General features: G+C 45.6%; 1 protein-coding gene across 1 annotated transcript in view; it reads right to left on the bottom strand.

Moving 5' to 3' along the window:
- LOC142591517 (uncharacterized) overlaps positions 1–24,171 on the bottom strand; it is a 51,296-nt gene extending 27,125 nt beyond the window's left edge. The window contains exon 1 of the mRNA XM_075703840.1: positions 24,075–24,171. Coding sequence (XP_075559955.1) covers positions 24,075–24,171 — 97 coding nt within the window. The remainder of the gene's footprint in view (positions 1–24,074) is intronic.

Here is a 24,171-nt window from a genome sequence, read left to right as displayed (position 1 = left end):
TTTGTTCTACCTGCTGTAATTCGATGGTAGTAAGCCATCTTTGTTACAACAGCTGAACATGCCACTCGCTTCAGTGATACAACACGCGCAGTGTTAATAAAAGCGCGGAGACACGTTTTACTCTGTCATTTATTAGTTGCATAAATTTCATTTGTGCGGCACTGACTTTGGTGAAGAGTGAATATTGAGTTCTCTCGCGCCTACCAATGTTACCACGAATAAAGTAGTCGGAACACTTGTTCCTCAACTGGAACATCGCAATAGAAAGGCCACTGAAGTGTTGTAGCAACGGCAGTGTCATTTGTCTCTTGTTTTTGGAAAGTGAGTTTGTATGCCCCTGTAATATTCAACGTATCAGGTAAGCATACTGAGTTTTATGCATCAAATAGTGGCTTAAGCGCGACAGGCATAACGCCAAATCCGTAGTTTTCTTATGGATATGCTGGAGTGATGTTCCACATGGTGTACAGTTCAAAGAACAATCTACTAAATACAAGTCCTTTACTAATAACTTCTACTTTAAATTCATTTCGACTTTGTGCAAATGCACACTCCATGCCAGAAAATAAAGGAGATCAATTTGTTCCAATTTTCCTTGATTTGAAACGTTGTCTGGCCACAGTATGACGCAAGTTGACGCAAAAAGGTAATAGTCTGATCTGTTGCGGATGGTGTTCGACAGAAAACCTCTTGTGAGCTACATACAAAAGAACAGGGTGAATGCGTTGCTTTCGTCGCATCCGCAAATGCCACTCTGGGACATGCTCATAATTAAAATAACAAATATTTCGTCTTTTTAGCTTATATCACATTTATTGATACTTAGGAATATGTTCGACAAAATGGAAGCCAATTTAAAGTCGCTCAGTCTCAGCTATAGACATCGGAGAGACAAGTCGCCACAGAAAGGCCACTGGGGCAGCTATAAGATATCGTCCGTATGATAAGCACTACAGTTGCTTCACCGCGAATGTAGATGGTCGGTGCTGGGAATCTAGAATTATTTGTACGCTTCATTGTCCAGGGACGGTGATTAATATTTCACTTGCTGCTTGTGGCCTCCTTAGATTTTCCCGAAAGATCACTGTGCAGCCCCCATGCCACGCAATTTTTTTATAGAAGGTCATCCAAGGTGGCAGCCATTACAATCGTGCTGGAGTGCTTCCTGTAGAACAATTGCGTACAATTCACAGTAAATCTCTCCGCAAGAAGCATCTCAGAAAGTGCAAAGAACAAACGCTTCAGCGCATTCGCCTGTTTGAGGGAGCAATTGCGATCTCGGGCTCTGCGATGTGAAAGCATAATTCAGAATTCCAATTTCTCAGAAAACTGCCTTGATAACGCTTCGTTGGCGGTGTAAAAAAAAACACGCGCATGCGGTCGCACGTTCATAAAGGTTCATTTTGTTAACGTCTTGGCACGCTGAGGTGTCTTGAACGAACAAGAGGAATTGTTTTTTGCGCAAAAGTGGGTGAACCTAAAAAAATGCGCACTTTTCGCGATAGGAACAGCTGCAGGCATATGGAAAGATGCAACACTTGAAAAGACTTTGAAATTGTCCAACAGACCACAGGAACATATGTAAAGAAAAAACAATCGAAAGACGCCTTCCGCCTCGTAGCGTTTTTGTTTTTTTTTTACTCGTGTTTTCACGCTGTTCCTTTTTTTTAATCAGCATGAAGTTCGTGACAGAGCATGGGCAATATAATGTACGCTGCTTGAATTCTTTCTGAGTATATACGTCACAGCTTACAGCGTAAATTCGAAACGTGCTGTACACCACGTCTATGGTCCCTATAACGTAAAACTATTGCAATATGTTTTTATTCTAATCTGCTGACGACAAATTTGCGTAACCGCCGACGCAAGCATCGGGCGGTCACACGCAGGGTTGTCTGAATCGACCATTCAAACGCTCTCCTAATTCACTGGAGGTCACATTTGTTTGCTTGAAAAACTAATACCATCACCTACACTGAGCGGCTTGTCTTACCTAATTGGCTGACAAGAGGCGAGACGCACGCTCAAGTGGAGAGGCCTTCGATGGGGTCGAGCCACTGCACTAAAAATTGATAACCGGATGAAGAGGGTGGCGCCGGCGTCTGCGATTGGTCCGCTTTCACTTAATTAGCTTTCGATGGCTGGTTGAAAATCGCGGTGGCATGCAACGGCAGCTCAAGAATGACGCTAAAACGGATCCTCAGCAAAGAAGAGTTGGCAGAACGAGGCCGTAAACGTGCCAAAAGTGCTCGAAAACGTAGCGCGGTGACGCAAAGAGTTTTATATACGCAAATAAACACATGCTCTCCGGCAGGTGCGAGTGGCCAGTACCTGAGCGATCGGCGGCAGCCATCTTTTATTCCTTTCAGAACGGGGCAGCCTGCGGCTACTCAGAAGAAAATTCAGTCTTGTTCGGCATATTATTGCATCTTTATCGCGTACACGTCACTTTGACGCGACGAATTTTTGCGCTTTTGTGACGTTGCATGACAGGCAAGGTGAGGCGGGTGCAGCCCGAAAACATTTCACCAATAGCCGAGGGCTAACGGAGAAAAGGCGTCGAATCATAAATAACTATTTCTCTTTTGTTCAGTCAAATCATGCATAATCAGTGTGTACACGCCATATTAGATAGGGAGGTATCGCGGTTTTCGTGACGTCACGTGACAGACAGGTGAAGTAGGGGGTGGCCCAAAACGTTTTTGACCAATCGCGTAGGACTGATTGCAGATTTGGAATAGAAAAGCTCGGAATAGTTTTACGTTATAGCGCTCCATATTTGTAAAAGTATAATGAAATCTGCTATGAAGATATTCTGCGCAGTTTCTGCATTAATGAAAGAACGAAGTAGGCTAAAAAAAGGCAGAAGGCAATTTTTTTACCAGTAGGAAATGCATGAAATATCAGGTGTATTTCCATGCTGTTTGAATTCGCTATACTGTGAAAATAATATACTGAAAGCAATAATCACGTCATTCTTATTGGTGAAAATGAAGGGAGCAAGGTAACGCATTCCCGCTGCGCCTAAAACACGGTAGGGCGGAAATCACTGAAAATTCCTCGCTTCCTTCGGGCTTTTGGAGCTGCCACAATCACCGGAAATAAATGGCCTAGATACAACAAGACGTCTTTCATTCGAGAAACCTCGAAATTACAAAATTGAAATTACGTGAAAGACGCTCAGACAAGCGCACAAACACGCAGGCAGCTATCCTTCTCCTAGGCCTGGCACGTGCCTCGCGCCCGCTCTCCAGCTGCGCTGACCGGCCACAGTCGCCCTGCCGATTGCTGCCGCCGCTTCAATCAGAGTGCACGGCTGCGCATGCGCGATAATGCGCCTAATCTTGAATGGGAAATCGGCCGTCCCCGTGGCTATTTCACGATCACGTGGTGGAAGCCATCGGCACGTTCAGTTCACGAGACGCGGACGTGCTATGGTAGATTCCTGGTGGCAAACAAAAAAATAGAAAAGAACACACAGTACGTTTACGCGGACGGCGGCGAAGATGCGCACAAGTGCTTAGCTCTCAACGAGATGTTTATTGAAGGTGTAGCAACTTGTATATTTCAGAAATCACAGCTAACGGAGAACAAACATCGCATATTCCGACCACATGTAGCTAGCTATAACAGTCGTCACTCCTTTCGTTCCTACGCGATTCTGAAGTTTTACGTGTCAGAACTGCGATGCTATTATGAGACTCGCAATAGCGTGGTGCTTCACATTTATTTCGACCCCCTCGAATTTACTAACGTGCACCCAATAATAGTATACAAGTGTTTTTGCATTCCGCACCCATCGGAATGCAGCCGCTTCGGCCAGGACCGTACCCGAGACCTGAAGTACAGCAGCGTGACGCCATAGAAACCTAATTTTAGCAAGATATTCATATTTTATGGGTGGAAAATACATTTGTAGTTCAGTAAATATGAGAAATTTTAACAGTATGTGTAATATATGCTATAAGTTGTAGTACTAAAATCGCTTGTCACACCTTTTCCAATAAATACTTCAAGATAATGTCGTAGTCGTGTTGGCTCTGTAATCTTTGAGGGAAACTCGCATATCAACGGCCACAACGACATGGTGACGTCAACGACAAAAAAATGTCAACCACGAGACGAAAGCACAATGGCGATTCCATGACTGCGACACTTCGCTGACATCTAAGAGAGTCATGAACTGACTTTTGCCAAGGAACACTGAGAATGACTGCCGCATCCCTGCTGCAAACGACAGTTCTGCCTTAGCCCTGGGTTCGTCCCTTTTAGCCTTCACTCAATATTGTGTAAATTTTTCGTTGATATTGAACTTGCGCTGAAGCCATGAGCTTCGGTGTCTCTATGTCAAAGCTACTATTTGTGCGTGTGTGCCTACTCATGATAACGAAGAGTGCGCTTTACATGACAACTTTATGTTAATGGTACTCAAAGGAGGCTTAACGAGAAACTACCGCTTTTCGCAGTGAAGGAATTTCGCAGCGCGTTCGACAATTTATTTAGCTGCGAGGTGCATACAATTTTTATTGCCGGAAGTATGAATATAAAGTAGCTCAATCTTATGGAAATGCCCCGTCTTTTCAATGCACGAACTGTTTCTTTTGTAAGCGCAGCCGAACACCTGCTTTCCAAGCTTTTAGAGCAACTTCATCATGGCATACGTTGGTAGTAAGTGCTTCCTATTTCTCAGTCTTCATTACGTGCACTTGTGCAAGTTTTCACGTTGTTGCAGTAAAATAGGCAGTTTGTTAGTCAAGCAGTGCCTGTTACAAAAGACCTGGATGTGCAAATGACAACGCGTGCATTGTAGACCCATTTTTTGTTCTTTTGGTACTCTAATGCTTTGCGTGTATTGTAATCACTTTGTTTGCTGCATGTACGCAGTGCTAGATGAACAATACAGAGAAACAGACGCCATAGATGCTGACGGGTAACATGAAGGAGATCGAGGACAGCTACAAATACGCCCCTAGATAGCACTATATTAAATATGTAACACAAACATACGGCACCCCTCGCAACTGCACTTCTGGAAAAAGACCAGGGCAACGCACTCAGTTACCTTTAAGGCTAAGAAGCACTGCTATTTAAATCTGGCTTTACACATGAACCCGGCGATACAGTTGTGCATCGTGTTCCTCTTCTGTGGAAAAACGCTCCATAGATTTTCTTTGCGCACAAGAGGATGTGGTATCTGGTAATAATGGTAATTTTCACATATATTTTTTCGATCATGTGTGTATTAGCAATCACCACTTTCCTCGTCTGTGTGAGGGCATCTTTAGGAAGCTTGAAAGTTGATAGAACATGTTGCTCTTGGTTGTTGGTGTTTTCTTCCTAACAATCCATTTAGTGTACTGTGCGCCCATGTCTTGGGCAGCTAGCTGTTTGAAGGTCAGTCAGTATGCTATAAGTGGGTCTAATGATCATCTCTAGTGCTGTCTCATTTGCATGTTCCAATACTTAAATAGGTGTACGGTCGCGCGATTAAGAGACAGGACAAAAGAAGACCCACAGGGACAAACACAGCCCTAACTTCCAACAATGTTTATTATCAAAAACCAGGTCCTACTTACACACTCAGCCAACATGAATGACAGCCACGTAAAGAGAAAAACATTCAAAGCCAAACATTTTTATAAGTGATATCTTAAGCCATGGGCAAAAATTTCAGTTCTTTTTCAGAGACAGCTAATGACGGTTCGCTTATACAAGGAATCCCCCAGGACAGCGTTACCAACAAGCCCACATTGCAACCCTCTCGCAATTATTAAGTTAAGTTTTGTATATTGTGTTACTTCATTGTTTTCAGTGTACTTTAGTTTGACTACATCATAAATATTGTCTTACTGCTTTGTTTCCACTGTACTTTAGTTTCGCTACATCTTGAATGCATTGGGATAACTTTTCTTTTAATGTGAGCCATATGGTGGCCATCTGCCGGTGCTAATGTGATAGTACAAATACTTGCTGTATTTGTCAGATGATTGTCTCATTTCGTCTGCGGCAGTAATGGCCGTTAGCAACAGATGCCATTTGTCCCTAAGTGCAATATTTTCATGTTGCATGGGTTGTTCATAAGGATTCATTGAATGCACTGCACGATCTTGTTCTGGACAACTGCCTGTTTGAAGGAATGATCTCCATGATACTTAGTGGGTCTAATATGAACGTATTTAGGAGTTAGATTTTGTATTGTGTGTTGCTTGCTTGTTTTCACTGTACCTTAGTGGAATTGCAATTGAGCGCGTTGTGATTTATTACATTTTGCTATAAAATATCTAATGGGCAGTTAGCCTCAGTCTGTACCAGCACAAATATTTACTATGCTTGTCAAATCATTCCAAAGGTCATATTTTTGCAATGCTTAACTCGTGCCTGACTTTCTTGTGAGAAACATGTCAGAACTAATAAACATTCCCTCATGCTTGAAATACGTGAAATCTTTCAGTTCTCTTCGAATTTTTCATTGAATGTTTTGTACAAACTGAATTCCCTGCTTTCAATGAGCAATATTAAATATAATTGTGAGAGTAATAGGCTGTAGAACATACCTCTTCGCAGAAGTAAAAATACGCCCGCACTTTTCTCAATAACCTCTCAAAACGAAGTAAATATTCACCCAGGAAGCGCCACAAAAATTGGCTGGCGGATGTAAAAAATATACTTCCACATTAGCCCCAAGATACTCCAGAATGGGCTTGAAAATTCCTCTCTGAAAGAGCGGAGAAAAACTTGGTAACGAGGTAAAGAGATACTCCAACATCAGTACCAAGAAACTCGCGAATTGGTTTGAAATATAACTATCAGGAGTAGCCTAGAAAACTGGATAGAGGATGTAAAAAAATAATCCCACGTCACCTTTAACAAAATCCATAATGGGCTTGAAAAATTACTCAAAAAGGCGGGAAAACTTTATGAATGAGGCAAAAATATACTCCCACGTAGGTCCCAAGAAACTCGCGAATGGGCTTGAAAAATAACTCTCGGGAGTGGCCGCAAGAACTTTGTGCAGGAAGTGAAATTAGTACTACTGTTCACCCTAAAAACCTTCACACAGATTCCATAATTACTACCGTTTCTACACACATAAACTCAGTCAGCATGGGAGTAAATTTCTACCTCGACAGGTACGTAATAACGAAAAACCTAGAAACGGGAATGCGATACAAGACGGGTGGTTTACTCCCAGTTCGCGTTATTTTTTTTTTACTCTGTAGTCGCTAACAGGTATGCGTAGCCTTATTAACAATGACTTCCATCTCACTTAGTTTACTGGAAATACTACTGTAGCACACCTATCTTCACATAGCGATCCACCAAGAAACATATCCAATCGGCTAAAAATATGTATGTTGATTATGATAAATTTGCCAAAGGTTATCTCATGAACAGCTTCGATGTAGCAGGTGGCGTATTTCGGTACCGGAGAGAAAAGCTGTTTTTGTGTGTTCGCTTTCTAGAGCGCTATAACGTAAAGCTATTCCAGACTGTTTCTATTCCATTTCTGCCAAAAGTCCTGCACGATTGTTCAAAAAAGCTTTGGGTCACCCCCCCCCCCCCTCTTCGCTTGTCTGTTACTCGACGTTAAGAAAATCACGAGAACTCACCATCTCCTATGACATTTACACACTGATTACGCGTGATTATGCCGAACCCAAGAAAAAAAAAGATTTCTCTCTGGTTCTACGCCTTTCTAACCATTAGCCTTCCGCGATAGGTCAAAATGTTTTCGGGCTGCGCACACTTCACCTGTCTGTCGTGCGACTTCACAAAATTAACCGTTAGAACTCCCCATGTCAATGTGACAAGGACGCAATAATCATGCATTACTGTGTGGGACAAAAGCAAATGTTTTCCAAATAGCTGCAGATGACCGCGTCCGAAAGGAATAAAATGATGTCTACCCGTCGATCGCTCTGACGTTCGTTACTGGGAGCTGCCCAGGACAATAAATTTATTTCCGTGTAATTAAAAGCAGCTGTGAAAATATAACGTTGTCGAGCCCTTTCGGCATGTAAGACGTCTCTCTGCAAACTTTTTTTTTCGCTAAGTATCCGTATTAACGACATTTTTTACTCTTCTGTTGCACACAGCCGTGATTTTCCACCAGCCACCCTAACTAAACAAGGCCAATCGCAGGCGCCGGCACCACCCACATGATCAGGCCATATGCTTTCATTGCGCCAGCTCGGCCCCATCGAAAGCTTCTCCACTTCTTTGTGGTCCTCGCCTCTCTTCAGCCAATAATATACGAAAAATCTGCGATCGTAGGTAATCCTACTCGCTTAAAAGCAAACAAAAGTGACCTCCCGTAAATGAGGATAGCCTTTGAATCGGCGCTTCAAACCATAAATATAGAGTGCTTCCACCAGCAGTTACGTAAATTTCACGTCAGGAGATTGAATTATGAACATATCGGAATATATCGGAATAACGTTATGTGGCACCTATAACGCGGTGCCAAACACCTCAGAGCACTTTCATGAAGCGACTAATCTACGGCACCTAAACTTACGCAATGGGCCCTGTCGCCAATATAATTTTCCAGCGAAGCTGTATATGGCTCACATCCTGGGGTTCGTGGCATCTGTGTGCAGTAATTATCATCATGTGGGCCGATCCTTGTGATAGTGCAGCAAGGGTCCAAGCTGAATGGGACATACCCCTATGGGCTCGGGGACCTGTAACGCGCCCTTGAACTACCCTTGTCACACCTGGGACACGAAGAGGTCCCAGGCACAACGGACCTCTTTGTCCGTCTTCTTCCACAGCCGCTTCCGTTATACAAAAAAAAAGATAATCATCAGCCATGGCTGGAGCGTCGTTGTCTTCCACACCTGGCTCACTTGTGCCCCTCGGCTCAACCACACGAACGCGCTGGTGCCATTGCTGACGTGTTCGTGGTCACCGTTTTCTTCCATAGCTGGCTCCGCGGTGAAAAAGAACGGTGAGCATCAGCAATGGATCGAGCGTTGTCGTGTTCCACAGCTGGCTCTTTAGCGCCCATCGGCGCAACTACACGAACGCGCTTGTGCCACTGCTCACGCGTTCCTTGTCGCCGTCTTCTTCCCCAGCTGCCTCCGTTGTGCAAAAAACAATAATCATCAGCAATGGCTCGAGCGTTGTCGTCTTCCACAGTTGGCTCTTTGACGCCCCTTGCCGCAACCACTCGAACGCGCTCATGCCACAGCTCACGTGTTGCCGCTCATCAGCTCTGTAGCCACTCATCATTTCAGCGTAGAATTCCACTTCTGTCGTCGCAACGGGGAGGTCACTTTTGAGGTTTTATCAGCCATTCATTGTCTTACGTGACGCACACGTTTAATAGCAGAGATGATTCGAGAATGCGCATGCATACCTATGCTGTCTCAATGACCACAAATCACGACTATAGATGAGTTTGTACCTTCGTTCCGTATTCTGTGTCACCTCCGTGTTTTGTGCTAAACAGCTTCGCTGGTCCCCCACGTTCATGAAGTGGAATGGGTCATGAATTTTTGCTAAGGATAACTAAGACGGCCACAACCCATAAATGATAAGCAGACATGTGCCAGAGGTGATATGGGATTGAAGCTCTTTCGGCCATTTCGTTCGAAAAAAATTCTTGAGTACTTTCCAATGCGGAGCGTGGGCCGATGTAGTGCGTCATGTTGTATTTATACAGGGTGTTCCAGCTAACTTTAGTCAAGTGAAGCTGTTCAACGAAAAGAAAGAATTAAAGAACATGGCGCACGACACAAATATAAAGCATTGTGTGTTAGGTCGTCAGACCTCTGATGGCAGAACGCGGTCGGTCTTAAAATCATGCCACGGACCATGTTTTTTCAATCTTTCTTTTTGTTGAACAGCCTGGCTAAAGTTAGCTGACACATACTATAAGTAGACGCATATGCAAACCGTTCCTATAAAACAAAAATACGGTAAATGCAAAATTAGGAAAACTCTGCATCTGATGACTGCGAAAGTCTTCTATGCATTTCCTAAAGGCAACTCCGGCGATATGTCCATGACCACTGATCTTAGTAAAATTTTGGATATTTGTTCTCTGTTGCACTCTGATTAGCTGTGCCAAGCTTTATGGCTGCAAGACATTTAGTTCCTGAAAATGAATTTTAAAGATTGGTTGCGTTCCCGACTCATGATTTTCTATTGGCCACCTTGTGTTTGTGACGACAGAGACTACACCACGACTGTCGCTGAAATCGTCTTTTAAAGCGCCGCTGTCTAGTTCGGAAACTCTGTAAAAGCTCCTTGTGTCTTCAGGAGACATCACCAGCTTCGCTTCTCCTGTGTTAGCGCCGCGTGTACTGCGTGTTTGGCACGCGTTCTGCGTGATTAAGTTATGGAAGGAAGGAAATCAACTTTATTCGACGTCCTGCAGGCCACGAGAGCTTTGGGCTCTCATGGAGTGGGCGTCTCCCACGACGGAACCGGGAGGTTGAGTTTCCTGGCGGCGCCGTGCACCTGCTGGACGGCCCAGAGTTGGCGAGCGAGTTCTTCGCTCCGGATTGCTTCTTCAAACTTGCGCTTGTCCTGTTCGTAGTTTATGTGAGCTTGCGAGCACGGCCAGAGTAAATGAGATACGTTAAGGGATCTATTTCAATTGGTGCAATAAGACTTGTCGTAGAGCTCAGGCATGTAATGGTGTAGTCTGTTTTGCGTGGGGTATGCGTTTGTTTGTAGTATTCTGAGTGTAACCGCTTGAGCTCGAGTGAGCGTGCGGTGTGGCGTGCTATACTCTCTACGTTGTAGGTAGTAGTGTTTAGTGATTTCATTGTATGTAGTGGGGGCGTCCTTGTTCTCCGAGTGGTCGGGTGAAGCAGCGCGGTCTCTACGCGCGCGCGCAGCCTCGTGTGCCGCCTCGTTAAGGTTGGGGACGTCGCCAATCTTTGGTCCTAAGTGTGCCGGGAACCAGTATATGACGTGTTTCTTAATCTCTTTCTTTGTAACAATTCTGAGAGCCTGCGCGCAGACCATGCCCTTTTGGAAAGCTGTGATAGCGGCTATGGAGTCGCTGTAGATATGGCAAAGATCGTCGTCGGTGAGCGCAACGGCGATCGCAACCTGCTCGGCCTGTTCAGGCTTCCTTGCGATTACCGTGGCTGCATGTCTTGTGGATCCGCGGCCGTCCACAACCGCCACTGCGAACGCTTTGTTTCCCGCGTATGCAGCCGCGTCCACAAAAGCTGAGCGTTCGCGGTTCGCCGAGGCTTGGTTAAGGAAGAATTGTCCCTTCGCTTGTCATCTGCCCATGTTGTTTTCGGGGTGTACGTTTCTGGGCACAGGTCGTACCGTGATCTTGGCACGGATGTCCCGTGGGAGGTCCGCAAAGTCTTTTTCCATGTTTCCTTGAGCAATGCCTAACTTCCCTAAGTTATGGTAGAGTAGGACATTACGTCATTGACTCATCGTGACGTCACAGAAATCATATACCCGTTTCGCATTCGGTATCTCGTTTATTCGTTATTTAAAATTATTACTGAATCTTTAAGCAAATTTAACCACCGTGCCACTGACAGGGCTGTCAATGCCATTTGAAAATGACAATATCGTAATACGGTTGAAAAAACACCCGAGTTGACTTTTAAGCGTCCTCTATGACTTATAACGGCTGATATAAATTTTAAAGAATCGGATTATAATTAATTAGGTAGCTATACGCTACAACAAAATCTACTGCATCACAAGACGATCGCGAACACATAAATTAAATCTAATTATCTCATAAGTACCACAGCTTTAGTTTGAATCAAGTTATATGGTATTCACAGAACATTATTTAAGCGCCAGGCCGTCGGTGTCGCCACCTTGAGATTGAGTACGAATACTAACTTTTTTTTTCTCGCTGCAATAGCACAAACCAGCATCATCACGAAAAGACCATCCTGCCTGCACGTGAACTCTAGTGCTATAAATCAACGCTGACTATTGTTCTTGCGGTACAACGCCTCATCGACAGTGTGTTCATTGGCCTGGAAGCATAACACCTGCACAATCCAAGTATTGTTCGCGTTCGAGTTGTTCAAAAAAAAACTTATAACATCGTCCCACCAAGCCTTCCACTGCTTCCCAAAAAACAGCTGTCGTTTCCGTGTGTGCATGCTTGCCACAAAGAAAGTAGCACACTGTAACTCTTCTTTGTTCTAGCGGGCCTCGCATATAGCATTACAAGTGAATCTTCCTAAGGCGAGTTGCCGAGCGCCACTATGTCGCAGTTTCATAGGCAACCCATTGTCCTCCGGCCTTGAAGGATAACGGCTGCGGGGACCTTTGAAGGACCGTGTAGCACTCATTTGTTAACATATATCCTGATATTAAAGCGAACCTTTTTAGTGGAGCCCCTCGGGAGTTGGATGACTATGGCGGCTGCTGGTTGATACTGCCGCTGCGGTCTTTCTCACACACAGAACAGCGCTCGTATAACAAACTGCCTTCCGTACTGCCCATAAATATGTACCGGTGGGCGGCACTGTTCTCTTCGGTATTGCGCAGGCAAATGACAAACGGTACCTAAGTGTCGCCAGTGCCGCAAATACACACCTTGAAACGGACAATTACTCTATCAAGGACATACGTTCTATGCCTGCTATACCAATGCTTGGCGGATATGCTCAGTCGGTTTGTTACCGAATAAGGTGTGCCGCTTCTGGACTTACTGCAAAAGTAAACTTGGATGATCCCGTATAGACGGCGTAACGAAAAGAGAATCGATCTAGCATAAAATGAAATCGGCGATTGCGTGCATCGTGTGGCTAGCGTTGTCGCGCTTTCTGCGCATTGCAGATCTGCTTAAGGACCGTTCACTCTAAGCCGAGCTGACGCCGACATGAGAAAGGAAAGACAACCACACCGGTGACTGGCCGGCTAGTTGGCAGACTGTGTCGCTGAGAAGTATTCTTGTCACATTAGGCCGAGAAAGCCGGCGGCCCGAGCTAGAGCTAAAGCCGGTGCCGATTTTGTTCAGCGGAGAACCTACCTGCAGCGTATGGGTTCTTGCCCGTATACTCATACCTGCGGGCCCCAACTAACGACCCGGTCACGCTAGGCCGATGCGGCGCTAATGTTGCCCTCTCGATTTCGGTCCATGGATGGATGGAAAAACTTTAGTTTCGTCAGAACGCATGTGCGGACGATTCCGTGCTAGATGGCCATCAGCTCATGACTGACGGTGACCTAGGTGGTCCACTCCACGACCCTAGTCTCGACGACCGGGTCTGAGCTGGCCAACACGGCCTCTCTGCTCGAGAGAAGGATCAGGCATAATATCCGCCGGTGGCGGCGCTATAGTGGTCACAGGTGGCCAGTTCCTGGCACCATTTGCATTCCGGCTGAACGTCCGGGTAGATTTTGTTTAACACGTATGGGTTATAGAAAGATCTCGTCTGCAATCTTCGCCAGACGCTTTCCTGCGCCTTCACCAATTGCTTGTCCGGGGGCGGATAATTTCTCCGCTCAAGTTTGTAATGGTTAGTAATGTCGTGAAAGGACACCAGCCCATCTCTCGTGGACCTCCCCGGAATGTCCAGCTCACCTGCTCGGCTGACGAAACCTCGACCATTCATGTGAGCCGCCTCGTTCCCAGGGTTCCCAGAGTGTGCCGGTACCCAGACAATTTCCACCTCCGTAGTCTCTCGCCCGGTAGCCCGATTTAGCAATCCTGCCGCTGTGACAGAGACTCTGCCCCTCACCAAATTTCGGATGGCTGTTTTAGAGTCGCTGAAAATCAGGTCAGCTTCAGTATTACCTATAGCTAGCGCTATCGCCGCCTCCTCTGCAGTTTCTGAGGAGCGGGTTTTGACTGATCCAGAGGTGACTAAGCGTCCCCGCCCGTCCACCACCGCAACTGCAAATGCGTCCTTGTTCTTATACTCGGCGACATCTACGGAGACTGCCCCATTGTAGTTCCCGTACTTAGCATGTAAAGCTCTGGCTCTTGCCTTCCTGCGGTTCTGGTGATATATCGGATGCATATTTTTGGGCAAAGGTTTTATGTACAAGACCTTGTGTATTTCTCGCTTCCCCTTAATTTTTCGGCTGGATGATCAACTCCAATGCCGATCCTCTCCAATATATCCCTCCCTACTCTCGTATTGGAAAGCCTACTGGGTTGCATCACCAAGTGTGCCTGCCGCAGTTCTTCCAGGGTGTTGTGCAACCCTAATCCCAGGAGCCTTTCGGTAGCCGTATTGTTAGGCAACCCAAGGGCCGCCTTATACGCCTGCCTAATCATAGCCTCCACCTTGCCTTTCTCCGTCGCGTCCATATTCACATAAGGCGACGCATACACTATTCTACTGAGCACAAACGCCTGCACCAGCTTAAACAAGTACTTTTCCTTGACCCCTCGCTTACGATTGGCGATTCTCCTGATTAGACTCACGGTAGCATTGACCGTATTTTTAAGCCTTTCCAAGGCCTCCCTATTCTTCCTGTTAGTCTGCAGATACAGACCCAGGATCCTGATCGTTTGGACCTCAGCTACCGGTGCACCCCCCACTTCTGCCCATAGCGAAATGAAATGAACCGCTCTTCACTTCCTAAATACCGCACAAAGAATCGGGAAGCGTCTGATGTGGCGCAGGAAGCGAGAACCTGCTACCAAAATCAGTAGTGAGAGCCGTTTCCGAAGCGGGTCCGCTATCATGAGCTCGTCCCTGCGTGATGCAAAGCTGATTGTATGCCCAAACTAGTGTTTTGCAACATTTCATCGGCATTTCAGGTCATCGCTGTATTAATTTCCACGAGGACGGTGGTTTCCACCTTGTTTGAAGAAAACCACGAGCGGTGGCAAGTATAGAAAGAAATTCACCTTCTGGCGTCTTTTATCGAGCAAAAAAAGAAAACAAGCAATCATTCATAATGTATGGCCTCTGAGATCTGAAAACACATAATCTAAAACGCTAGGTTCAGCTTATATAGCTGTCTCTGTAAGGACTAATAAGCCAAGAAACCGAGAATGGATCTCGGAAATAGCGCCCAGTTGTCGCTAATTGTTTGCTGCCGAAACATCGCTACTCCAATTTAAAAGAAATGCGGGTGCCTGTTGGGAGCGATAGTAGGGAACAGTGCCGGACGGCGACTTGATAGATCCGAAGCGGTCGGCTTTCGTCTCTAAGGCACAGCCGTGCTCACTCCTCTATGGTCGTGTCGTCGCAGTGTGAAAAGAAAACCGCCCGATTCCCTAACTACGAGTCCGCTCCCGCCGACGCTCTGCCGACATGGCCGCGACAGATCCGTCAGCAGACTGTGGGCATCGGTGCATTGCGACATAGACGCCGACAGAACGGTGAATGCTGTGGCTAGCATTCGGCAGACCAAGATTAGTGTCGTGTCGGACTAGTGTGGTCGGGCATTTAGCAGGCAGGTAAACGCTAAGCTGCAAAACACACTGCAGAATACTAATAGTTTTAAAGCGTTTATTTCTGCGCTTCACGAAAGCTTCAGTGCTGTTAGATTGAAATATATGTGCCTAATCGGCATAAATCATTGATCACTGCGTTTAGCTCTAAATGTTTTAGTTGTACAAACCTAATCATCATTGTTTATCCAGGAAAACGATAATACAAAAGTGTATGCAAACAACTTGACCCCTAAGCATTGCGTAGCTGAGACGCATTCAGAATCTTCACTACGAAAAAGCACAAACGCCACATGAACAGGAATGTTATTCCAAGAAGTAAATACAGCCATAAAATTTCTTCGCCGGCGTGAATTTCGACTGGTGGGTGTAAAATGTTAACATGTTGGTGGTGACCTCGTGTATTCTATCTACTCCAATGATGCTAAGTATGAAGCATGAAAAGAATGGTTGTAAATAGCACTCCCAGGTATAACAAAAACTTCTAAAATCTGATAATAAATGGAAATCAAGTACGTAGTACTTGAAGCAGGAAAAAATTTCACATGAGGACTGTTAAATTTCATGCACCGATCAGCTCTTTTCTGTAGTTATATGATGTCGTTCACCATATGGTGTTATGCAGTGACAAATACGAACCCAAGGTAGAACCCAATAAGACAGTTGGGAATGCGAAACTCTGAAATACAACAAGCGCAGTGTCGGCGAGTCAAGTTACATGCAACATTTATATAACATCTATCATGCTTTGCTTAACTTATTATAGAGTACTTAAATGTGGCAACTCCATTGAAATTATTCAAGCAACGTGATCGCAGGTAATAAATGTTTGCTGAATGTGCAATAATACTAGAAGTGGTTATGAGGGGCATGTCCTCTTCAGTCAATGCTTACCCTTAAAAAATTGAGAGAAGGTACTTGGTTTCACCAAGCTTTGTTGTCTGGGTACTAAATCCTAATTGGCCAATTTTTATTAGCTCTTACAAATGACTGGACTGAACAGTAATGCGTGCATGTACACACAGTGTCATATACATACACCAAAGTTAAAAACCTTCCATTACAGCGGAAATTTATTTATTTAGAGTGAAAGAAAGCTATTGGGCAGGAACAGACACCTGGGGCGCATCAACGTCAAGCTATTTTGTTCTGTTGTTATTTTATGTCCGTCACTAGCCATCCATGAGTGCCGAACATTTTTCGACCAATCCCCATTTCGCTTGTCTGTCACGCGAGGTTACGGAAACCGCGAAAGCCCTCACCTGATACAGCGTGTACACAGTGAACAGGCATATGATTAGGCCGAACAAAGGAAAAGAAGATTAATCTACACCGCTTCCGCGGCCAATGCGAAATTAATGTGTTATAATTACATCGCACCTCGTCCAGGTCCCCAATACATTATTTAAGTTCTTAGTTTTTGCGTGCCGAAACCACGATTTGATTAGGAGGAAGATCATAGGGGTGGACTCTGGAAATTTCGGTCATTTCGACATCGTTAGCGTGCCCCGAATGCATGGGACACATGCGTTATTGCATCTGCTAGCCGCCTGGTTGGCTAAGCTGGTGGAGTGACTGCCCCGGAAAGGCGATGGTCCCGAGTTCGAGCCCCGGACCAAGACAAATGTTTCTTCAACTGCGAGGCTTTTCTTTCGAGGAACAAGTATGGGTTTCCTTTGCGGCAATTAGCTACGATTGGGTGGATGTCTCATTTTTCCTTTAATGATTACTTGTATCTGCCTTGCGGGTTTCCGCAGAACTATTACGTCAAACTCTTGCCTTTGCTTCGAGTTGTGGATAAATTCGACTTCGCCCTGCCATCTGCTAGCCGCTTGGTTAGCTCAGATGGAACCTCAGATGGGTATAGCTCCTGCCCCGGAAAAACGGTGATCCCGGGTTCGAGACCCGGACCAGGACAAATTTTTCTTCAAGTGCAAGACTTTTCTTCCGAGAAACTTATACGGGTGTCCTTTGTAGCAATTAGCTACGTTTGGGTGGACGTCTTATTTTCCTTTTATTAATTACTTCTCTCCACCTTGCGGGCTTCCACAGAACTATTACCTCAACCTAAATATTTATGTCCAATAACAGGGTGGAGGTGGTAGAGGAGGAGTGCAGCGGGCGTGCTTCTTCATTGGAAAGTGCATAGGGTAATTAAAATACACGAGGGATCCTCCAGCTCCTTGGAGCAAGGCATCGACTGTTTCATGGTCATTCCTACGTGCATACCATCGCAAGAAGCATCTGGCTCATGTTAGTGTACGACCTCTGATCACAGGGCCATCGACAGCCACGGCGGCGTCGAAGCTGCAGTTAAGGTAAAGTGCAGAATGAAGCATGCGCGTCCGGCATTACATGTTCTTAGTAAATGCAAGTCCGCTATGTCTTGATGACTGATCTAAGGCGTAGGAATGTCTTTTACCGTTGTATCCTATAAAACTGTTCCCTATAGACGTATACCACCAAATGTACGTAACTACCGACCATCGAGCACGGCTCATCACAGATAATTCCATATTCCTTCCATTATATTCGCTTACGCTTATCCATGTTTCCCACTCAGCGCCTGGTTCTCCGCAATCCTAGGGGCATGGTGAGCCTTAGAGTATGTTGCTTACTATCAATACGGTACTGATAGCATCGGCAAAAGTTCACCACTCATTGCGTATACGCAGTGCGCGCATTTTGATTAGGATTCCCAGTTATTCCCCTTCACTTCGAATGAAAGCCCAGATTAATGCTTGAAGCCTTTTCTAATATAATGGAAAGTGAAAACTGTTTCAAATCTCTTTTAGATCACTGTCTGCACAAAAAGAAAGAATACTCGCTTGGTGAGTGGGAAATTAATTAGTTTTTTTTTTCATTTTTGTATTAGCCCTCAGTGTCGTTGCTGATTGGTTCTGCCTGCGTGTAACAAAATCTCGTTGATCAGCGCAGGTTATGATTTCGTGCTGTGTGCTTCCGTTTAGCCAGAGCTGTGAATGTGTCGTCGTTTTAGAACTGCATTCTCAATCATATTGACGCCAGTAGCGCATCTTCGACAGGTATATAATTTAAAAGTGTTCGTGATATTTTGAGTAGACGCACTCCACATACTAATTCGATTTCATTGTCCTTGTGCCACGTGTAACATGATCATGGTCCTATCTGAGGGGCTTGCTAGACGGTCTTGTACAACAGCGAAAGCGTGGGTTCAACGATTCCCGAGTAGAAAATGAGCCACACAATTGTGTTCTCATAGTGGTCATTTATCCGGCACTCCAACTATTCCTCGAAGTTTTTATGCAGGACATTCAAACGACGATACCTACGCATTTCTCTTTTTGCAGAAGGCCTTGCGCGTCGAAACGTCGCATTGTTTCTCTTTTTTTTTCTCTGAAACAATGTCACAGCACAGCGCGAGCAGCACTACACTCGGTTTACCTGCACACACCTGTGTTTGCCCGAGTACCCGGTCGCCGTGGCAGGGGCTGCCCATTGTAGATTATGCTCCGCGTCGCTTTTTGCGACAATCAAATATGCCAACGCCATATAACACGATGTCTCGAGCACAACAGGCTATTCTGCGGTGACCTTGAGCGAGCAACGACGCAGCAAAGTAGCCCTTCATTGATGCGCTGATGTTGCGACCCCATCTTAATCCGCGCTCTGTGCAGGTGTCGCGCACTTGAAACCTTGTGGGTTTTAAAGCGGTCAATGGTTCTTCTGCACCCGGCGTTATGCACCGTTTGACGAAGCAGCCGTTCCATACAGGGTGGATGGGCTGTTTTCGAAGCGACAACCAGCCTTTTAGGCGCATTTCAATACCTATATAAACAGCGTGGCTCTTAAGCGAACGCGTCAACTTTGCAATCTGATAGGTGCGCTTCCTTATAATTTCCGCAAAAGTTCGGACGCGCCATAGCAGCACCTAAAACGATTTTCTCATTCATAATTTATTTTCACGCAGCCTTACGTTCACCGCTTGCACACCGCTTGCTGAGCATCAGTTTCATGTAAACTGCCACGAAGAAATCCTCTCGAGACGAAGGCATTAAAGAAGACAGACAGAAAATGCGCTGGAAGTTTTCACCTGCTTTTTCATCGTTGCCTCAATATTTGTTGCGCTATGCAGATATCCACATGAGTTATCGTTGTACCTGTCAAGACTGGTGAATTTTTGTAATATTTACGGATTCGGGCTTCTTTTAGGGTTTTACGAATGTCTCATCAAGCTTGGGGGAAAGTAAGTTCGGTTCATAAAAACATTTTGCTCTGCGGTTTTCAAACTTTCTGTTGGAAGTCTTCTGATCGTGAAAAGACGCCAGGGCATACTTAGTTAGATCAAGATTATACAGACAAGTTCCTAAAGCAGGCGAAATTAACAACATCGGCTTCACTGAACAAGTCAGCGATTTAAAAACAATGTCTTCCTTATCAGCCCCTCCTATTCCCACTTTGCTGCTGCTTCTGTTTTGCGTCTTAAGGTAAATTACGCTTAACAAAGTGCTTAAGCACCCCTCAAAACGCATGTGTTTATATGACACCCCGCCTCCTTTTCTTTTTTTATTTTCTTTCTGTCACTACCACGGGATTTTACAAGCTTTGAAATGCACAGGTTGGGTAACGTGTGCATCATCAAGACAGGCACTCTACAGCTGCTTTACCCGGCGCAATAGTCACGTGGCTAAGGCGTTGCGCTGCGGGCCTCCAGGTCACGGCTTCGGTACTGGCGTTGGCCGCTACATTTCGATCGAGGCGAAATGCAAAACACACGTATAATAAACCCAGGTGGCCAAAATAATGCGGAGACCCGACTACGACACGCCTTATAGTGAGATTGTTGTTTGGGTGCGAAAATATCCACAGAATTCTTTAAAAGGTGGTTATTGCATGGTGTGGAAGAATATAGTGAATTTGTGTTTAATGCGGAAACATTGTTTGAAGCGCATTGGAAGGTGGAAGTGATTTTGAGCCATTATTTTTAAAAAATGGTCGGAGAGACTAAAAAGGAAACCACAGCTGTGGTTCCAAAGTCGTACACACGTCTATGCTCCTTGCGATCTACAATGCCGGTAATCCATGTTGCTATCTTGCGATATGAGCAAAACGAGAACAAGGTGAAAGCTGGAGCCAACGTTTCGACAAGTGGCTTTCACCTTCTTCTCGTTTTGCTCATCGTCTTGAATTTACATCTCCCGCATTCCCCGTGTTTTCCCTGGATATCTTGCGATATGCAAGACAGGGTCGCTGGTGCCTAATGCCAGATTGAAACACGACAATCCTTGTGTCTGGTCAGCGCTCTCTTTTCTCCAGCAATTGTTGTGCGTGCCTTTCATATATTACTAATGCCTCTTGTTATCACCCCATTTAGACGGTTTTACGAGGAAAATAATACGATGCTTTCACATAACAAAATTTCAAGAAAGCGTGGAGGCTTGCATGGTTGACTCACGGTGTTTAACCTCCCAAAGCAACACTGTGGTTATGAGAGACGCTATTGTCTTGATCGCTCGGGATTATTGTTGACTACAGGGGATTTCCTAACCTTTGGTGGACAACTGAAGAGAACGGTTTGATTCATGTCAAACCGTTACATATATGTTCTTTATCAGGCATTCTCCACGAAAAGTAAATCAGAAAGCTACCGACAATTCTGCGCCGGAGGAGGAAGCCGGCAACTATACCAGATGTATTTTTTTCTAAGCTGCACCGAAATTAAAAAGAAATTGCTTGTGACAGATAGCACAGTTCGAACTCTTGAAATAAGGTACTCGATGAGACAGCCTTTGGTTTTAACAGAAATCAAAATGCTTAATTTTAGGGGCGAGTAACAAAATTGCGCTAATGAACATTTTAATTGCTTAATTTGCGGCATATGTGTTAACCTACGAATTGCAGCTAGTGACTTCGCAAGACGTATTCATTCGGAACGAATATTCAGGACCACACCAGTTTCCAGATATTAATTATCGATGTGTTCGACAAAATACATTGGTGGTCCAGTTACGTCTGTGCTTCACTGCACGAAACAACGTTTCCCTAAAAAAGTAACTCAAACGTAAACCCATTTCGCAGGAGACTTCGAAAATTAATATCTAGAAAGTGGTGCAGTCCTGGAAGTTCGTTCGAAATTCATTCTAATAATGCCGTAATTGAAACTAAGTAGGCCCGTATGACTCCTGACTGGGAGCTTACCAATGACGTTGAAAAGAAAAGTGTACAATCATTGCATTCTAATGTTCCTAACATCTTAGGCGGAAACTTGGAGACTGAAAAAGAAGCTCGAGAACCAGTTAAGGACCACGCAAACAGCAATAGAACGAAAAAACTATGTTAGGCGTAACGTTAGGAGACAGGAAGATGGCGGTGTGGATCAGAGCGCAAACGGTGATAGGCGATATTCTAGTTGACAATAGGAGAAAAAGTCCAGCTGGGCAGTTCATGTAAAGCGCAGGATAGATAACTGATGTACCATTAGAGTTGCAGAGTGGGTTCCAAGGAAAGGGAAGCGCACTAGAGGATGATAGAAAATTAGGCGGGCTGATAAAATTAGGAAATTTGCCGGCGCAAGTTGGAGTCAGCTGGTGCAAGGCAGAGGACATTTGAGATTGATGGGCGAGTCATTCATCCAGCAGTGGATATAAAAATTGGCTGATCATGAAAATGATTATGATGATTATGCTTTACGTGCGCAATCAGCCAATAAAATTTCTCGACTGCCTGCGTTAAAGGCGTCTAGCCTTTCAAGCTCAGTTAGCCGTTTCGAAGGCGGCGGTGGAGAATTATCCACCTCGGAAGCCAAAACTTCATCAACGAAGTTAACTAGCGAAGTGACGCAGTGCCATCTATGAGATTTGGTGAGAAGAGCGGATTTTTTCTCGACATTTCCAGCTGTAATATCTTAGACCTTTGTAAATCGTGTCAGTATTCATGTCATAAGAAAATCATGAGTCATACCATCATGTGACGGTGGATGACCAGCGAAGCTGAGTAGCACATGACAATGTGGTGACACAGAATATGGAACAAAGGTACGAACAGATTTATTGTCTTGATTGGCGGCCATCGTGACGAAAGGTACGCGCACACATTTATTTCCATACAGCCGCGTTCATTCGTGGTTCACATTCGTTATATAGATTTGTGTTGTCATTCCGCGATATACTGAGGCAAAGACCGAAATCACTGCACCGACTGGCAGCGGGCCAGTCCTTCTCAGAGGGAGAGACAGTCTGGGAACGGTGGCATGATGAGCGGCAACGGAGCCAACTGTGGAAGGAGACGACGACGGCGACGAACGCGCGAGGAGTGGCACGAACCATTGCTGATGATGATATTTTTTTGCTCACACAGATTTGATGACGGAGACAAAAAATGCATGGAGCCCTTGCCATAGTCAGCTTCGCTGTAAAATTGGGGTGCTGCTCTTGAGAACAGCATTGTGTGCAGGGATGCGGTCGAAGCTTTCTGCAAGGGTTTACTGGAATTGGGGGCGGGTCCAGCGGACGACGCGGCACGCATCAAAAGTGGTGCGAAAGCGCCGAAAAAGTGACGGTGTTACCGTCACCTTGTGCTGAAAGTGCGGCTGTTCCGGCTGCGTGCATTGGGCACGCCAAGCTCGCGGGGCGATTCATTGTCGCCTGGTCCACATGTCATCGTCTTCTCTACGAACCGTTGTTCTCGCGTTATTTTCAACGTTCTTTCTCAGCTTTCTTTGCAACCCGGCGGCGGGAATCAAAATGCAAACGCACTGCGTAGCTTTTAGGAGAGTGCTTATTGTACACATTGCATGCAAGCTGTTCGTTACCTCCGTTCAATAGCTGAGTCTGCGAAACGTGTACGCGTTGTTATGTTTTCTGGTTACTCGGAAGGACGAGTAAACCCCGACGAAGGAAACTGCAGTTTCGCACAGAGTAGTGAAACTCGATACAGCAGACTGAAATGATTGTCCGAGCTCGATGCAGCTGCGCTGGTGTCTTTGAAACGCGACACGCGTCAAACCGGTGTGTGGGGAAATTAATTTAGGGGAAGGCGACAATGGCGCCATCGTCATGCCAATAAAGAACGCTTCAGCCTCGAGCCCGCTCTGGACTCTTTCCCCCTATTCTAGCTCATTCTACGTTCTGCGTTCTATTCCACCATCAACATCATTCTTGGCTCATTCTCAATTTTTTGTACGTACCACCTTTGAAGTTCCCCGTCATAATTGATATTGCCGCCGAGAGCTCTCCACATGCCAGTTACGGGCACTCTCGTGAGGCACCTATCTAAGCGTCTCATCGCTAAAACCCATTACTCGTTGTATCACCATTAGACGAGCGCCAGAAACGCCTCGCGCATGGCGATACAGCGCGTGTCTCCCGTGCACGCGTTCACGGCAGCGCCCGAGTCTGCCGTCCAATGAGAAGCCACGACGTGGCTCTTGGACTTCGGGATGCGTGAAAAGTGCGTTCGGCGGAGAGACGCGGTTGACTGTGGAATAGGCTCCTGTTAACTCTTCTTTTAATGCGTGTGAATGCTTAATATTTAGTTTCCGGGCACAAGTTCGCCCACAATAAACCAGTGTGTTTAGTGTGCTTTATTGAAGAGTGCTACATTTCTGGTGGAGGTGCGGGGTATGATTGCAAGTCCCCAGTTCGTAAGAGAACGGAGCCCCGACCCTCAGCGATTGGAACCCAGGGAACTGACTCCGGTACACAAGCGCACAAGCGCCGCATCCGAGGAGACCCACCCGAATTCGGACCGCTTCCTGTTGCTGCAGCAGTGCAGGCAACAGTTACCAGTGACGGTGCAACCATGACCAGCCCAGTGGCATCGTCCCAGCTCAT

Source organism: Dermacentor variabilis, chromosome 8 (assembly GCF_050947875.1).
Source record: "Dermacentor variabilis isolate Ectoservices chromosome 8, ASM5094787v1, whole genome shotgun sequence".
In the NCBI taxonomy this organism is placed as follows: domain Eukaryota; kingdom Metazoa; phylum Arthropoda; class Arachnida; order Ixodida; family Ixodidae; genus Dermacentor; species Dermacentor variabilis.
This window is presented reverse-complemented; position numbering and strand designations above follow the sequence as displayed.